The sequence below is a fragment of the Triticum dicoccoides genome, chromosome 3A (assembly GCF_002162155.2).
Source record: "Triticum dicoccoides isolate Atlit2015 ecotype Zavitan chromosome 3A, WEW_v2.0, whole genome shotgun sequence".
Lineage (NCBI taxonomy): Eukaryota > Viridiplantae > Streptophyta > Magnoliopsida > Poales > Poaceae > Triticum > Triticum dicoccoides.
The window spans coordinates 595872307-595891249 of record NC_041384.1 but is presented as its reverse complement, the minus strand read 5'-3'; the positions used below and the strand labels follow the sequence as shown (position 1 = coordinate 595891249).

At 45.9% G+C, this 18943-nt stretch overlaps 1 protein-coding gene across 1 annotated transcript; it reads right to left on the bottom strand.

Annotated features, from left to right (window-relative positions):
• Positions 1-41: 41 nt before the first annotated feature.
• LOC119269440 (thiol protease SEN102-like) lies at positions 42-1349 on the bottom strand. Its single transcript, XM_037551268.1, has one exon. The coding sequence runs from the start codon at positions 1291-1293 to the stop codon at positions 199-201; it is 1095 nt and encodes a 364-aa protein (XP_037407165.1). The 5' UTR covers positions 1294-1349; the 3' UTR covers positions 42-198.
• Between the last annotated feature and the right edge of the window lie 17594 nt (positions 1350-18943).

Genomic DNA, 18943 nt, shown 5'->3' with positions numbered 1-18943 from the left:
TTTGCACATCTATGAAGTTCTTTTTTCAGAGAGAGCATAAATTAGAGATAGTAAACTGTTTAGATACAAACAATTAATAGTAGTGCATTGTATGTGATGGGTACATAACGATTGACTGCTTATTTTTTTCCTAGCGATAATTAATGCCCTGATCATGCATATTGGGGCCAATAATTTGTTAGATAACCGACGAGAAATTCAGAGCTCGTCATGGGCATCGGCATGCTTTGGGTTGGCTGAGGTCTTGACGGGGTAGGACGCCTCCATGGCGATGCCGCAGAGCCCCTCCTTGTCTTTCACATCGCGCTTCATGCGGATGTACCCCTTCTCGCCCCACTCCGGCCCCCACGAGTTCTTCACGATCCAGTACTTGGTGCCGTCCACGGTGGCGCCGTACCCCACCACCGTCACGCCATGGTCCAGCTCCGTCCCGCACTTGCCCGCGAACACCCCCTCCGAGTAGAACTGGAAGTGCGACCCGCTAGCCTCGATGGCCACAGCCACCGGCTGCGCGGCCACCGCCTTCTTCAGCGCCGCTTCGTCGTTGGCCGGAACGTCCTCGTACCCGTCGATGGTGACCACGGCAGACGGCTTCTTGTTGCAGGAGGAGGCCTGCCGGGCCTTGTAGGGGTACGCGTCCTCGGCGGCCACCCCGCCGTGCTTGGCGATGTACTGGAAGGCGTAGTCCATGAGGCCGCCGTTGCAGCCGGCGTTGGACTTGGTGTCGCAGTCCACGAGCTGCTGCTCGGACAGAGACGTGAGGTTCTTGGTGCGGATCGCGTTGACGCCCTCCACGGCCGCGATCGTCGAGAAAGCCCAGCAGCTGCCGCACTGTCCCTGGTCCTTGACGGCGGTCACCGCGCCCTTCTGCCGCCAGTCCACCGAAGGCGGCACGTCCCGAGCGCTCCCGTGCATGAAGCCGCCGCCACCCTCCTTAGGGCTGAACATGCGGTGGTGGGAGACGCGGGAGGAGGCGTAGGCGCGGCGGAACTCGTCGGCGGTCATGTCGCCGAAGCGGTTGAGGCGGAGCTTGTAGGGGGCGTCGCCGCGGTTGAACTCGTGGATGAGGCGGACGTTCTCCCTGAAGACGTTGAAGCGGCGGGCCTTCTCGCCGAGGTCGCGCGCCACCGTGTGCCGCTCCCGCCAGCGCTCGTACAGCGCCCAAAGGGAGTCCTCCGACGCCAGGTCGTGTTCGCCGAAGTCCATGGCGCTCGCCGGCGCCGGCGCATGGGCTAGCAGCATGAACAGCGCGGCCGCGGCCATGGTGGCCGCAAGCACGATCGCTCTCGCCATTGATGATTGAACAGTCTGGAGTGTATGCTAGCTGGCTTATGTTGTGAGATGGCTGGGTGTGGTGTGGTGGTGGTAGCCATGGCGATCAGCTGGTTGTTATATAGAGGTGGCGAGCAGAGCAGGAGTGATCACACTGGCAAGATGGATATGTTCCATGCAAGAATCAATTGCAGGTGCACGTTGCTTGCCGGCAACAACTTGCTGCCTACTGTACTGCCTCATACATTCTCATCGGTGGCCACGTACGTGGTACATCAAAATGGTGGTTAATTCATTGATGCTCCATCGTACTAGTAGTAATACGCATCATACTAGTTGTGGATGCCGTCAATTCCCACGCAGTCTTCTTAGTTAGGTTGTGAGATTAATGTGGCGCGCGCTCGATCGTAGGTCCGCAGCGAGTAGCTGGGCGTTTACGCTACGGCCATGTACAAATTGACACATGCATTGTGCGGCACCGTCTGTCACCGACTCACCGTACCCTTGTTTCTGGGAACCAGCTTCCCGTCCGTCGCATCATCTCTCACATCTCACCGGAAAGATGTGAATTGCGTCAACAGGTAGAAGACCACAATAATCATCGCAACGTGGACCGGTAGTCTTGCTTCTTTGTTAGCACAACTGAACATTAGTTGTGCAAGTATTAAACAATGACGTATACCAGAGTAATTAAACATGTAGTAGTAACAGTAAGGGAGCACGCAAGCGTGTTGCCCCCCGGCCTGCGTGATTTTGATTAGTCGATGGCGATCGATCGATGGATCTACTAGCTAGGTTTCCAATTATTTTTTCAACACGTGTCGTGTGTCATCGACCCGTCTGTACGGTGCCGTGCCAAAGCTTTACGCATGAATCACGCATTGATTCTAAGTCGTCCGAGATGCATAGATGTCGCAAGTCCTTCCTAAATATCTGTCTTTTAAGAGATTTCAACAAATGACTACATACTACAAATAAATGAATCTACATTCTAAAATATGTCTATATACATCCATATATGATAGACCATTTAAAATCTCTAAAAAGACAAATATTTAGAAATGGAGGGAGTAGATTTTTCTTTTCATGATAATACATGTCTCATTAATAAAATAAAGATTTAGTTACAAGCCACGTAAATACCAACAGCGTGGTCTTCCCCTGCCCCCGTCGGCCGTCCCTGGAGACGTCGCTCCCCACAGCACCGTCGCTGGTCCCTGACCCGCCCTCTCCGATCGCCGAGGAGAAGGTGACATCCCCGGCTCCCTCCCCTGGCGCTGTGCTCGCCGCCGTCCCGTCGGGCTCCCTCTGCGACCCGCCACCGGCGGCCCCGGTTGTCGCCATTCCGCCCCCCCCGGCCGCCCTGCTTCCTCCGGTCGTGGCCCCCCACCGCCCCCGGTTCCTCTCGTGGACCGGGCTTCGCTCGTCAACTCCCTTGCTCCACCGCCGCCAAGCCCGACTTCGACTCCGACTCCGACGCTCCCTGGCTGTGCTAGGCCAGCGCTCCTGCTCCCTCCCACGGCAGACCTCGGCACGGACGGGGAGACCCGGGTGACCACTCCCTTGGCCGCCCAGCCTCCCCCTCCGCATGCCGCGGCCTACTCTCGCCGCGGCCGGTCTGCCTCCTCTCCGGTGACCGCCTCCCACCGGAGCGCTCGGCTTGACGCGGCGCGCCCCGAGGGTAGCCCGGCGCTGCCCATCCACGAGCGGGCGGAGCTCCGGGCGGCTGCCCGGAACCTGGAGCCAGGTACGCCTGCAGTCCCCCCTCGGCATCTACTTGTTCCTTCTCTCCTCTCGAGTCGGTTCCGCTTGGTCACCTTGCAAAGATCGCGACTGATTCCGCGATCATCTTCAAGGGGGAGGTTGGCTCCCCTTAGTCCAGATTGAGGCCATTAGGGCCCGCGAGATCCTCGACGGTAGACTCGCGGAGGCCCGAGCAGCTTTGCTCGCGCCCCCCGCCCCGTCGATCGCGTCGGAGGATGCTCTCCCGCCCCCTCCTCGGAGGGCCGGTGGCATCCCCCCTGACCGTGGCCGAGCTTCGGGGCCGCACCCGTTCTTAGACCGCTGCTCTCCGCGCCCAAAGCGCATCTCGTGTCCTAGGGTCAAGCAGCCCCTCATTGGTTGCTTGATGCGTGCTCTCTTCTGGAGCATCCGCGGCTTTGGCCATGATGGCCGCCGCCGCCAACTCATCGAGTACATGCGTGATGAACACATTGACATTGTTTCCATCCAAGAAACCATGCACACGGAATTCTCCCTCCCGGAACTCGACCGCCTTAGCACTCACCTCTTCGCCTGGCATTGGCTCCCTTCTAGTAGGAGCTCGGGCCATTCCGGTGGCATCCTGTTAGGCGTGAAGGATGCCACCTTCGAGGTGGGCAGTATGGACCAGGGCCAATTCTTTGTCAGCATGGAACTTTATGAACGCGTCCTCAACTTCAAGTGGGAGGTTATTATTGTCTACGGCCCCGCCGACCACAGCCGGTCCACCTCCTTCCTCGAGGAGCTCCACCGGAAGGTCTCGGTTGCTTCGCTCCCAGTGGTGGTTGGGGGCAATTTTAACCTCCTACATTTCGCGGATGACGATAGCAATTCACACGTCAACTTTGCGCGTATGCAAATGTTCAATGACTGCATTGCTGACCTTGGGCTCCGCGAAATAGATAGGGTTGGTACCAGGTTCACCTGGACCAACCGTCAGGCTACTCCGACCTAGTCCGTTCTGGACCGGGTCCTAGTTTCCCCGAAATGGGACCTCCGTTGCTCTCTTGCTTCCCTCCGGGCCATTACTCGGGTCGGTTCCGACCACATCCCCTCCTTCTATCTTCCGCTGACGAGCACCCCCTGATCCCTCCCCGATTCCGGTTTGAGACATTTTGGTTGTCCCAAGCTGGCTTTGTCGAGGCCGTGACTGCTCGCTGGGTGGAGGCCCGCGCCCAACCTCAGTCCTTGTCTCGACCCCCTCTGCCATCGACGCGTGACATTTCTTTGCCAAGCGTGGCCGACAGTTCATGAAGGGGTCGGGCGCCAACCTGGGGCGCGACCTCCGCGAGCGCAAGAAGGCCCTGCTGTCTGCTATCCAGGCCCTGGACCTACGCGCCGACGCCACCGGCCTCTCTCCTGAGGAGTGGCTTTCCCGTTACGACCTGGAAGACCAACTCTCTATCATATACTCTGATGAGGAGGCCTACTGGCGTGTGCGCGGTGCTCAGAAATGGGTATTGAAGGGCGATGCGAACACAGCGTATTTCCAGGCCATCACGAATGGCCGTCGTAGACGCAACACCACCCCCTCCTCTGGGATGGCCGGACTCTCCTGCAGTCCCCGCGGGACATTAGGTACCGCGTTGACGGCTCCTATAGATCCCTATTCGCAGCCGCTCCTTGGAGCGGCTTATCTCTGGCCCTGGACTGTTGGTCTGGCCGCCAGCTTGTCACGGATGCGGAGAACGCGGCCCTTACGGGCGATGTCTGGGCCGCCATCAAAGGCATGAACCCTACCTCGGCCCCGGGCCCAGATGGTCTCTCGGTTAAATTCTTCCAAGCCTTCTGGAATGTGATCAAACCGGAGGTCATGGCCATCTTTGATGAGTTCTACATTGGGTCCATTGATCTTGGGCGCCTCAACTTCGGGACGATTTCGCTTATCCCCAAGGTTCCTGGGGCATCTGACATCCGTTAGTTTCGCCCGATGACGGTGATAAATGTGATCTTCCGTATTCTGACAAAAGGGTACGCCAATAGGGTGACCCTGCTCGCGGACCACATTACCCACCCCAACCAATCTGCCTTAATCCAAGGCCGATATATTCTGGATGGGGTGCTAGTCCTTCATGAAGTTCTCCATGAGGTCCGCTCCAAACACCTCAAGGCGGTCTTCCTGAAAATCGATTTCCATAAGGCCTATGACACTGTTAGTTGGCCCTTCCTACGGGAAGTTCTTCTCCGGAAAGGCTTCGATGACCGCTGGATCACCAGGGTGATGCAGATGGTTTCTTGTGGTCACACTACCGTGAACATCAATGGGGAGATTGGCCCCTTCTTCCCCACTCTTTGTGGGGTGAGGCAAGGCGACCCTTTCTCCCCGTTCTTGTTCAATATGGTGGTGGATGCACTTGCAGCCATCCTGGACAAGGCTAAGGCATCTGGCCATATTCGTGGACTCACCCCCACTTGGCCTGTGGCGCCGGCATCTCCCTGCTCCAGTACGCTGACGACACCGTCATCATGGTCGAAGGCTCGGACGCGGACATCGCTAACCTTAAGTTCTTCCTCCTCTGCTTCCAACAAATGTCTGGCCTCAAGATCAACTTCGACAAGAGTGATGTGATGGTGATGGGCTACTCTCCGGCCGAGGCCCTCGACATCGCCAACCGCCTGAATTGCCGCTGATATGTCTCTGTCGTATCTACTTTTCCAAACACTTTTGCCCTTGTTTTGGACTCTAACTTGCATGATTTGAATGGAACTAACCCGGATTGACGTTGTTTTCACCAGAATTGCCATAGTGTTATTTTTGTGCAGAAATAAAAGTTCTCGGAATGACCTAAAAATCAATGGAGATTATTTTTGGAATATATAAAAAAATAATGGAAGAAGAATCCACGTCAGGGGGCCCACACCCTGTCCATGAGGGTGGGGGGTGCGCCCCCTGCCTCATGGCCCCCTTGACGCTCCACTGACCTCAACCCCAACTCCATATATTCACTTTCGGGAAGAAAAAAAATCAGAGAGAAGGATTCATCGCGTTTTATGATACGGAGTCGCAGCCAAGCCCTAAACTCTCTCGGGAGGGCTGATCTGGAGTCCGTTCGAGGCTCCGGAGAGGGGAATCTCTCGCCATCGTCATCATCAACCTTCCTCCATCACCAATTTCATGATGCTCACTGCCGTGCGTGAGTAATTCCATCGCAGGCTTGCTGGATGGTGATGGGTTGGATGAGATTTATCATGGTATCGAGTTAGTTTTGTTAGGGTTTGATCCCTAGTATCCACTATGTTCTGAGATTGATGTTGCTATGACTTTGCTATGCTTACTGCTTGTCACTAGGGCCCAAGTGCCATGATTTCAGATCTGAACCTATTATGTTTTCATGAATATATGTGAGTTCTTGATCTTATCTTGCAAGTCTATAGTCACCTATTATGTGTTATGATCCGTTAACCCCGAAGTGACAATAATCGAGATACTTACAGGTGATGACCGTAGTTTGAGGAGTTCATGTATTCACTATGTGTTAATGCTTTGGTCCGGTACTCTATTAAAAGGAGGCCTTAATATCCCTTAGTTTCCAATAGTACCCCGCTGCCACGGGAGGGTAGGACAAAAGATGTCATGCAAGTTCTTTTCCATAAGCACGTAGGACTATATTCGGAATACATGCCTACATTACATTGAGGAATTGGAGCTAGTTCTGTGTCACCCTATGTTATAACTGTTGCATGATCGATCACATCCGACATAATTATTCATCACCGATCCAATGCCTACGAGCTTTTCATATATTGTTCTTCGCTTATTTACTTTTCCGTTGCTACTGTTACAATCACTACAAAACCAAAAATATTACTTTTGCCACCGTTACCACTTCTATCATATTACTTTGCTACTAAACACTTTGCTGCAGATATTAAGTTTCCAGGTGTCGTTGAATTGACAACTCAGCTGCTAATACTTGAGAATATTCTTTGGCTCCCCTTGTGTCAAATCAATAAATTTGGGTTGAATACTCTACCCTCGAAAACTGTTGCGATCCCCTATACTTGTGGGTGCTACCTCTTGAGCATGCGTTGGTTTTCCCTTGAAGAGGAAAGGGTGATGCAACAAAGCAGCGTAAGTATTTCCCTCAGTTTTTGAGAACCAAGGTATCAATCTAGTAGGAGACCACGCACGAGTCACCTCGTACCTACACAAACAAATAAGAACCTTGCAACCAACGCGATAAAGGGGTTGTCAATCCCTTCACGGCCACTTGCAAGAGTGAGATCTGATAGAGATAATAATAAGATAAATATTTTGGTATTTTTATGATATAAATTGAAAGTAAAGATTGCAAAATAAAATAGATTGGAAACTTGTATGATGGAAAATAGACCCGGGGGCCATAGGTTTCACTAGTGGCTTCTCTCAAGATAACATAAGTATTACGGTGGGTGAACAAATTACTGTCGAGCAATCGATAGAATTGAGCATAGTTATGAGAATATCTAGGTATGATCATGTATATAGGCATCACGTCCGTGACAAGTAGACCGACTCCTGCCTACATCTACTACTATTACTCCACACATCGACTGCTATCCAGCATGCATCTAGAGTATTTAGTTTATGAGAACAGAGTAACGCTTTAAGCAAGATGACATGATGTAGAGGGATAAAATCATGCAATATGATATAAACCCCATCTTTTTATCCTCGATGGCAACAATACAATACATGTCATTTCCCCTACTATCACTGGGATCGAGCACCGCAAGATTGAACCCAAAGCTAAGCACTTCTCCCATTGCAAGAAAGATCAATCTAGTAGGCCAAACCAAACCGATAATTCAAAGAGACTTGCAAAGATAACCAATCATACATAAAAGAATTCAGAGAAGATTCAATTATTGTTCATAGATAATCTTGATCATAAACCACAATTCATTGGACCTCGACAAACACACCGCAAAAGAAGATTACATCGAATAGATCTCCAAGAAGATCGAGGAGAACTTTGTATTGAGATCCAAAGAGAGAGAAGAAGCCATCTAGCTAATAACTATGGACCCGAAGGTCTGAAGTAAACTACTCACACATCATCGGAGGGGCCATGGAGTTGATGTAGAGGCCCTCCGTGATCAATGCCCCCTCCAGCAGAGCTCCGGAAAAGGGCCCAAGATGGGATCTCTTGGGTATAGAAGGTTGCGGCGGTGGAAATAGGGTTTCGTGGTGCTCCTGAATGTTTTGGGGGTACATAGGTATATATAGGAGGAAGAAGTAGGTCGGTTGAGCCATGAGGGGGGAGGGCGCGCCCAGGGCGGTAGGCGCGCCTCCCTGCCTCGTGGCCTCCCCGTTGATTGCTTGACGTCCACTCCAAGTCATCTGGATCACGTTTGTTCCAGAAATCACACTCCCGAAGGTTTCATTCCGTTTGGACTCCGTTTGATATTCTTTTTCTGCGAAACACTGAAATAGGCAAAAAAACAGCAATTTGGGCTGGGCCTCCAGTTAATAGGTTAGTCCCAAAAATAATATAAAAGTGTAAAATAAATCCCATTAACATCCAAAACAGATAATATAATAGCATGGAACAATCAAAAATTATAGATACGTTGGAGATGTATCAAGCATCCCCAAGCTTAATTCCTACTCGTCCTCGAGTAGGTAAATGATAAAAACAATTTTTTTGATGTGGAATGCTTTCTAGAATATTCTTCAATGTATTTTTCTCTATTGTGGCATGAATGTTCAGATCCGAAAGATTCAAGATAAAAGTTTATTGTTGACATAAAAATAGTAATACTCCAAGTATGCTAATCAAGAAATTATGTCTTATAAAAATACCATAGCCAAAGAAAACTTATCCCTACAAAGTCATATAGTTTGGCCATTCTTCATTTTTGTCACACAAAATGCTCTCATCATGCAAAACCCCGATGACAAGCCAAGCAATTGTTTCATACTTAGCCTTTTCAAACTCTTTTAACTTTTACGCAATATATGAGCGCGAACCATGGACATAGCACTATGGGTGGAATAGGATATGATGATTGAGGTTGTGTGAGAAGAAAAAAAGGGAGAAAGTCTCACATTGACATGGCTAATCAATGGGCTATGGAGATGCCCAGCGATTGATGTCAATGCAAGGAGTAGGGATTGCCATGCAATGGATGCACTAGAGCTATAAATATATGAAAGCTCATCAAAGAAACTAAGTGGGTGTGCATCCAACTCGCTTGCTCACGAAGACCTAGGGCATTTGAGGAAGCCCATCATTGGAATATACAAGCCAAGTTCTATAATGAAAAAATTCCCACTAGTATATGAAAGTGACAAAATAAGAGACTCTCTATCATGAAGATCATGGTGCTACTTTGAAGCACAAGTGTGGAAAAGGACAGTAACATTGTCCCTTCTCTCTTTTTCTCTCATTTTTTTATTGGGCCTTCTTTTTTTTGGCCTCTTTTCTCATTTTTTTTTCGTTCGAAGTCTCATCCCGACTTGTGGGGGAATCATAGTCTCCATCATCCTTTCCTCACTGGGACAATGCTCTAATAATGATGATCATCACACTTCTTTTTCACTTACAACTCAATACTTAGAACAAAATATGACTCTATGTGAATGCCTCCGGCGGTGTACCGGGATTGCGATGAATCAAGAGTGACATGTATGGAAAAAGTATGAACGGTGGCTTTGCCACAAATACGATGTCAACTACATGATCATGCGAAGCAATATGACAATGATGATGTGTGTCATAATAAATGGAACGGTGGAAAGTTGCATGGCAATATATCTCGGAATGACTATTGAAATGCCATAATAGGTAGGTATGGTGGCTGTTTTGAGGAAGATATAAGGAGGCTTATGTGTGATAGAGCGTATCATATCACGGGGTTTGGATGCACCGGCGAAGTTTGCACCAACTCTCAAGGTGAGAAAGGGAAATGCACGGTACCAAAGAGGCTAGCAATGATGGAAGGGTGAGAGTGCGTATAATCCATGGACTCAACATTAGTCATAAAGAACTCACATACTTATTGTAAAAATCTACAAGTCATCAAAACCAAGCACTACGCGCATGCTGCTAGGGGGATAGATTGGTAGGAAAAGACCATCGCTCGTCCCCGACCGCCACTCATAAGGAAAGCAATCAAAGAACACACCATGCTTCAAATTTTTCACATAACATTTACCATACGTGCATGCTACGGGACTTGCCAACTTCAAGACAAGTATTCATCAATTTCACAATTACTCAACTAGCACACCTCCAATATTACCACCTTTATATCTCAAAATCATCTATCAAACATCCAACTTCTCTTAGCATTTAAAATTTATAGCCAAAGTGAATTACCATGCTGTTCTAAAGGACTCTCAAAATGATATAAGTGAAGCATGAGAGATCAATTATTTCTATACAATAGAACCACCGCTGTGCTCTAAAATATATAAGTGAAGCACTAGAGCAAAAACTATCCAACTCAAAAGATATAAGTGAAGCACATAGAGTATTCTAATAAATTCCAATTCATGTGTGTCTCTCCCAAAAGGTGTGTACAACAAGGATGATTGTGGTAAACTAAAAAGCAAAGACTCAAATTATACAAGACTCTCCAAGCAAAACACATATCATGTGGCGAATAAAAATATAGCTCCAAGTAAAGTTACCGATGGACGAAGACGATAGATGGGATGCCTTCCGGGGCATCCCCAAGCTTAGGCTTTTGGTTTTCCTTGTATTTTACCTTGGGGTGCCTTGGGCATCCCCAAGATTAGGCTCTTGCCACTCCTTGTTCCATAATACATCAAGTCTTTACCCAAAACTTGAAAACTTCACAACACAAAACTTAAAAGAAAAATCTTCGTGAGCTCCGTTAGTAAAAGAAAACAAACCACCACTTGAAGGTACTGTAATGAACTCATTATTTATTTATATTGGTGTTAAACCTACTGTATTCCAACTTATTTATGGTTCATAAACTCTATTATTAGCCATAGATTCATCAAAATAAGCAAACAACACACGAAAAACAGAATCTGTCAAAAACAGAACAGTCTGTAGTAATCTGTAGGTTTCGAATACTTATGCAACCCCAAAAATTCTAAAATAAATTTCTGGACATGAGGAATTTATCTATTAATCATCTGAAAAAATAATTAACTAAATAGAACTCTCCATTAAAAAGGGCAGCAATTCTCGTGAGCGCTAAAGTTTCTGTTTTTTTACAGCAAGATCAAAAAGACTTTCCCCAAGTCTTCCCAATGGTTCTACCTGGCACAAACACTAATTAAACACAAAAAACACAACCAAAACAGAGGCTAGATAAATTATTTATTACTAAACAGGAACAAAAAGCAAGGAATAAAAATAAAATTGGGTTGCCTCCCAACAAGCGCTATCGTTTAACGCCCCTAGTTAGGCATAAAAGCAATGATAGATCTAAGTACTATCATCTTTGGTATGCAATTCTTCAATAAGACACCTATAACTCCTAGGAGTTTCTTTCTTTTTATTAATTATCAAACTCCTAGGCACGAAATCGAGAAAATCATTTGTAGCAAAAGGTTCCTTAAGGATAGTGAGAAAGTTGGGGTGAACACTTATGGATTTGAGGTCCACATTTACCTTACTAGAAGTTCCACCCTTATTTTTAGGAACATACATCAATTTTGCAATCTTAGTATTAGAAGGAGTATTTTTCACGGAAGAAAAGGCAGACCCTAGGTTGGTAATAATATCCTCAGTTTTATCAATTCTAGTGGAATCTTGATCTATCTTTTCATTAACCAAAGGTCCCTTTTATTTAAAAAAATTAATAGCAACTCCAACCTTAGATCCGTATTGGGTAATTTGGTTATGGATCTTTTTATCCAAATTTTCAATTAACTCTACGGTGGCAACTTTATTTTTAATAGTTTCAAGCTGTTGCATCACATGTTCCAAAGTTAAAATAGTTCCATTAACCAAAAGAGGTGGTGGGCCAAACAAATCTATGATAGCATTATAAGAATCAAAAGTATGGCTACCCAAGAAATTTCCTCCGGTAATGGTATCAAGAATATATCTATTCCAAGGAGTGATGCCTACATAAAAATTGCGAAGAAGAACGGAAGTAGATTGCTTCCTAGTAGATTTATTTTGCGCATTGCAAATTCTAAACCAAGCATCTTTTAGATTTTCTCCCTCCATTTGTTTAAAATTAAGGACCTCGATCTCGGGAGATAAAGGACTAGCCATAACGACAAAGCAAGCGATCCAGCACACAAGAAAACAAGTGAAGAAAAAGCGAACAAAAAGACAGGGCAAAAGGAAAAAAGGGCGAATAAAATGGCAAGGGTGAAGTGGGGGAGAGGAAAATGAGAGGTAAATGGAAAATAATGTAATGCGGAGGATAAGAGTTGTGATGGGTACTTGGTATGTCTTGACTTGGCGTAGATCTCCCCGGCAACGGCAACAGAAATCCTCCTTGCTACCTCTTGAGCATGCGTTGGTTTTCCCTTGAAGAGGAAAGGGTGATGCAGCAAAGCAGCGTAAGTATTTCCCTCAGTTTTTGAGAACCAAGGTATCAATTCAGTAGGAGACCACGCGCGAGTCACCTCATACCTACACAAACAAATAAGAACCTCGCAACCAACGCGATAAAGGGGTTGCCAATCCCTTCACGGCTACTTGCAAGAGTGAGATCTGATAGAGATAATAATAATAAGATAAATATTTGGTATTTTTATGATATAAATTGAAAGTAAAGATTGCAAAATAAAATAGATTGGAAACTTGTATGATGGAAAATAGACCCAGGGCCATAGGTATTACTAGTGGCTTCTCTCAAGATAGCACAAGTATTGCGGTGGGTGAACAAATTATTGTCGAGCAATTGATAGAATTGAGCATAGTTATGAGAATATCTAGGTATGATCATGTATATAGGCATCACGTCCATGACAAGTAGACCGACTCCTGCCTGTTGGGGAACATAGTAATTTCAAAATTTTCCTACGCACACGCAAGATCATGGTGATGCATAGCAACGAGAGGGGAGAGTGTAGTCTACGTACCCTCGTAGACCGACAGCGGAAGTGTTATGACAACGCGGTTGATGTAGTCGTACGTCTTCACGGCCCGACCGATCAAGCACCGAAACTACGGCACCTCCGAGTTCTAGCACACGTTCAGCTCGATGACGGCGTGGTGACGATCTTGATGTTCTACTGTTGCAGGGCTTCGCCTAAGCACCACTACAATATTATCGAGGACTATGGTGGAGGGGGGCACCGCACACGAATAAGAGAACGATCTTGAAGATCAACTTGTGTGTCTAGAGGTGCCCCCTGCCCCCGTATATAAAGGAGCAAGGGGGGAGGCCAGCCGGCCCTTGGGGCGCGCCAAGGAGGAGGAGTCCTCCTCCTAGTAGGAGTAGGACTCCCCTCTTTCCTACTCCTACTAGGAGGGGGAAAGGAAGGGGGAGAGGGAGAAGGAAAGGGGGGGCGCCGCCCCCCCTCTCCTAGTCCAATTCGGACCAGAGAGGGAGGGGGCGCGCGGCCCACCCTGGCCACCCCTCTCTCTCTCCACTAGGGCCCATAAAGCCCATTACTTCTCCCGGGGGGTTCCGGTAACCCTCCGGCACTCTGATTTTCTCCGAAATCATCCGGAACACTTCCGGTGTCCGAATATAGCCGTCCAATATATCAATCTTTATGTATCGACCATTTCGGGACTCCTCGTCATGTCCATGATCACATCCGGGACTCCGAACAAACTTCGGTACATTAAAATATATAAACTCATAATGAAACTGTCATCGTAACATTAAGCGTGCGGACCCTACGGGTTTGAGAACAATGTAGACATGACCGAGACATGTCTCCGGTCAATAACCAATAGCGGAACCTGGATGCTCATATTGGCTCCCACATATTCTACGAAGATCTTTTATCGGTCAGACCGCATAACAACATACTTTCTTCCCTTTGTCATCGGTATGTTACTTGCCCGAGATTCGATCGTCGGTATCTTAATACCTAGTTCAATCTCGTTACCGGCAAGTCTCTTTACTCGTTCTGTAATACATCATATCACAACTAACTCATTAGTTGCAATGCTTGCAAGGCTTATGTGATGTGCATTACCGAGAGGGCCCAGAGATACCTCTCCGACAATCGGAGTGACAAATCCTAATCTCAAAATACGCCAACCCAACATGTACCTTTGGAGACACCTGTAGAGCTCCTTTATAATCAGCCAGTTACGTTGTGATGTTTGGTAGCACACAAGGTGTTCCTCCGGCAAACGGGAGTTGCATAATCTCATAGTCATAGGAACATGTATAAGTCATGAATAAAGCAACAGCAAGATACTAAACGATCGGGTGCTAAGTAATGGAATGGGTCATGTCAATCACATCATTCTCCTAATGATGTGATCCCGTTAGTCAAATGATAACACATGTCTATGGTTAGGAAACGTAACCATCTTTGATTAACGAGCTAGTCAAGTAGAGGCACACTAGTGACGTTTAGTTTGTCTATGTATTCACACAAGTTTTTTTCCGGATAATACAATTCTAGCATGAATAATAAACATTTATCATGATATAAGGAAATAAATAATAACTTTATTATTGCCTCTAGGGCATATTTCCTTCAGTCTCCCACTTGCACTAGAGTTAATAATCTAGATTTACACAGTAATGATTCTAACACCCATGGAGCTTTGGTGCTGATCATGTTTTGCTCGTGGAAGAGGTTTAGTCAATGGGTCTGCTACATTCAGATCCATATGTGTCTTGCAAATCTCTATGTCTCCCACCTGGACTAGATCCCGGATGGAATTGAAGCGTCTCTTGATGTGTTTGGTTCTCTTGTGAAATCTGGATTCCTTTGCCAAGGCAATTGCACCAGTATTGTCACAAAAGATTTTCATTGGACCCGATGCACTAGGTATGACACCTAGATCAGATATGAACTCCATCATCCAGACTCCTTCATTTGCTGCTTCCGAAGCAGCTATGTACTCCGCTTCACATGTAGATCCCGCCACAACGCTTTGTTTAGAACTACACCAACTGACAGCTCCACCGTTTAATGTAAACACGTATCCAGTTTGTGATTTAGAATCGTCCGGATCAGTGTCAAAGCTTGCATCAACATAACCATTTACGATGAGCTCTTTGTCACCTCCATATACAAGAAACATATCCTTAGTCCTTTTCAGGTATTTCAGGATGTTCTTGACCGCTGTCTAGTGATCCACTCCTGGATTACTTTGGTACCTCCCCGCTAGACTTATAGAAAGACATACATCAGGTCTGGTACACAGCATTGCATACATGATAGAGCCTATGGCTGAAGCATAGGGAACATCTTTCATTTTCTCTCTATCTTCTGCAGTGGTCGGGCATTGAGTCTTACTGAATTTCACACCTTGTAACACAGGCAAGAAAGCTTTCTTTGCTTGATCCATTTCGAACTTCTTCAAAATTTTGTCAAGGTATGTGCTTTGTGAAAGTCCAATTAAGCATCTTGATCTATCTCTATAGATCTTAATGCCCAATATGTAAGCAGCTTCACCGAGGTCTTTCATTGAAAAACTCTTATTCAAGTATCCCTTTATGCTATCCAAAAATTCTATATCATTTCCGATTAGTAATATGTCATCTCCATATAATATCAGAAATGCTACAGAGCTCCCACTCACTTTCTTGTAAATACAGGCTTCTCCAAAAGTCTATACAAAACCAAATGCTTTGATCACATTATCAAAGCGTTTATTCCAACTCTGAGAGGCCTTCACCAGTCCATAAATGGATTGCTGGAGCTTGCACACTTTGTTAGCTCCCTTTGGATCGACAAAACCTTCCGGCTGCATCATATACAACTCTTCTTCCAGAAATCCATTCAGGAATGCAGTTTTGACATCCATCTGCCAAATTTCATAATCATAAAATCCGGCAGTTGCTAACATGATTCGGACAGACTTAAGCATCACTACGGGTGAGAAGGTCTCATTGTAGTCAATCCCTTGAACTTGTCGAAAACCTTTTGCGACAGGTCGAGCTTTGTAGACAGTAACATTACCGTCAGCGTCAGTCTTCTTCTTGAAGATCCATTTATTCTCAATTGCTTGCCTATCAACGGGCAAGTCAACCAAAGTCCACACTTTGTTCTCATACATGGATCCCATCTCAGATTTCATGGCTTCAAGCCATTTTGCGGAATCTGGGCTCACCATCGCTTCTTCATAGTTTGTAGGTTCATCATGATCTAGTAGCATGACTTCCAGAACAGGATTACCGTACCACTCTGGTGCGGATCTTACTCTGGTTGATCTACGAGGTTCACTAGAAACTAATTCTGAAGTTTCATGATCATCGTCATTAGCTTCCTAACTAATTGGTGTAGGTGTCACAGGAACCAGTTTCTGTGATGTACTACTTTCCAATAAGGGAGCAGGTACAGTTACCTCATCAAGTTCTACTTTCCTCCCACTCACTTCTTTCGAGAGAAACTCCTTCTCTTGAAAGTTTCTGAATTTAGCAACAAAAGTCTTGCCTTCGGATCTGTGATAGAAGGTGTATCCAATAGTTTCCTTTGGATATCCTATGAAAACACATTTCTCCGATTCGGGTTCGAGCTTATCAGGTTGAAGCTTTTTCACATAAGCATCGCAGCCCCAAACTTTAAGAAATGACAACTTTGGTTTCTTGCCAAACCATAGTTAAGGCGTCGTCTCAACGGATTTCGATGGTGCCCTATTTAGCGTGAATGCGGCCGTCTCTAAAGCATAACCCCAAAACGATAGCAGTAAATCAGTAAGAGACATCATAGATCGCACCATATCTAGTAAAGTACGATTACGACGTTCGGACACACCATTACGCTGTGGTGTTCCGGGTGGCGTGAGTTGAGAAACTATTCCGCATTGTTTCAAATGTACACCAAACTCATAACTCAAATATTCTCCTCCATGATCAGATCGTAGGAATTTTATTTTCTTGTTACGATGATTTTAAACTTCACTCTGAAATTCTTTGAAGTTTTCAAATGTTTCAGACTTATGTTTCATTAAGTAGATATACCCATATCTGCTTAAGTCATCTGTGAAGGTGAGAAAATAACGATATCCGCAACGAGCCTCAACATTCATCGGACCACATACATCTGTATGTATGATTTCCAACAAATCTGTTGCTCTCTCCATAGTACCGGAGAATGGTGTTTTGGTCATCTTGCCCATAAGGCACGGTTCGCAAGTACCAAGTGATTCATAATCAAGTGGTTCCAAAAGTCCATCAGTATGGAGTTTCTTCATGCGCTTTACACCGATATGACCTAAATGGCAGTGCCACAAATAAGTTGCACTATCATTATCAACTCTGCATCTTTTGGCTTCAACATTATGAATATGTGTGTCACTACTATCGAGATTTAATAAGAATAGACAACTCTTCAAGGGTGCATGACCATAAAAGATATTACTCATATAAATAGAACAACCATTATTCTCTGATTTAAATGAATAACTGTCTCGCATCAAACAAGATCCAGATATAATGTTCATGCTCAACGCTGGCACCAAATAACAATTATTTAGGTCTAATACTAATCCCAAAGGTAGATGTAGAGGTAGCGTGCCGATCGCGATCACATCAACTTTGGAACTATTTCCCACGCGCATCGTCACCTCGTCCTTAGCCAATCTTCGCTTAATCCGTAGTCCCTATTTCGAGTTGCAAATATTAGCAACAGAACCAGTATCAAATACCCAGGTGCTACTGCGAGCATTAGTAAGGTACACATCAATAACATGTATATCATCCTTCTTATCCGCCAAATACTTGGGGCAGTTCCGCTTCCACTGACCAGTCTGCTTGCAGTAGAAGCACTCAGTTTCAGGCTTAGGTCCAGATTTGGGTTTCTTCTCCTGAGCAACAACTTGTTTGCTGTTCTTTTTGAAGTTCCCCTTCTTCTTCCCTTTGCCCTTTTTTCTTGAAACTAGTGGTCTTGTTGACCATCAACACTTGATGCTCCTTCTTGATTTCTACCTCCGCAGCTTTCAGCATTGCGAAGAGCTCGAGAATTGTCTTAACCATCCCTTGCATATTGTAGTTCATCAGAAGCTCTTGTAGCTAGGTGGAAGTGATTGGAGAATTCTGTCAATGACGCAATCATCTGGAAGATTAACTCCCAATTGAATCAAGTGATTATTATGCCCAGACATTTTGAGTATATGCTCACTGACAGAACTGTTCTCCTCCATCTTGCAGCTATAGAACTTATTGGAGACTTCATATCTCTCAATCCAGGCATTTGCTTGAAATATTAACTTCAACTCCTGGAACATCTCATATGCTCCATGACATTCAAAACATCGTTGAAGTCCCGATTCTAAGCCGTAAAGCATGGCACACTGAACTATTGAGTAGTCATCAGCTTTGCTCTGCTAGACGTTCATAACATCTGGTGTTGCTCCAGCAGCAGGCCTGGCACCCAGCGGTGCTTCCAGGACGTAATTCTTCTGTGCAGCAATGAGGATAATCCTCAAGTTACGGACCCAGTCCGTGTAATTGCTACCATCATATTTCAACTTTGCTTTCTCAAGGAACGCATTAAAATTCAACAGAACAACAACACGGGCCATCTATCTACAATCAAACATAAACAAGCAAGATACTATCAGGTACTAAGTTTATGATAAATTTAAGTTCAATTAATCATATTACTAAAGAACTCCCACTTAGATAGACATCCCTCTAATCCTCTAAGTGATCACGTGATCCAAATCATCTAAACCATGTCCGATCATCACGTGAGATGGAGTAGTTTCATTGGTGAACATCACTATGTTGATCATATCTACTATATGATTCACGCTCGACCTTTCAGTCTCCGTTTTCCGAGGCCATATCTGTATATGCTTGGCTCGTCAAGTATAACCTGAGTATTCCACGTGTGCAACTATTT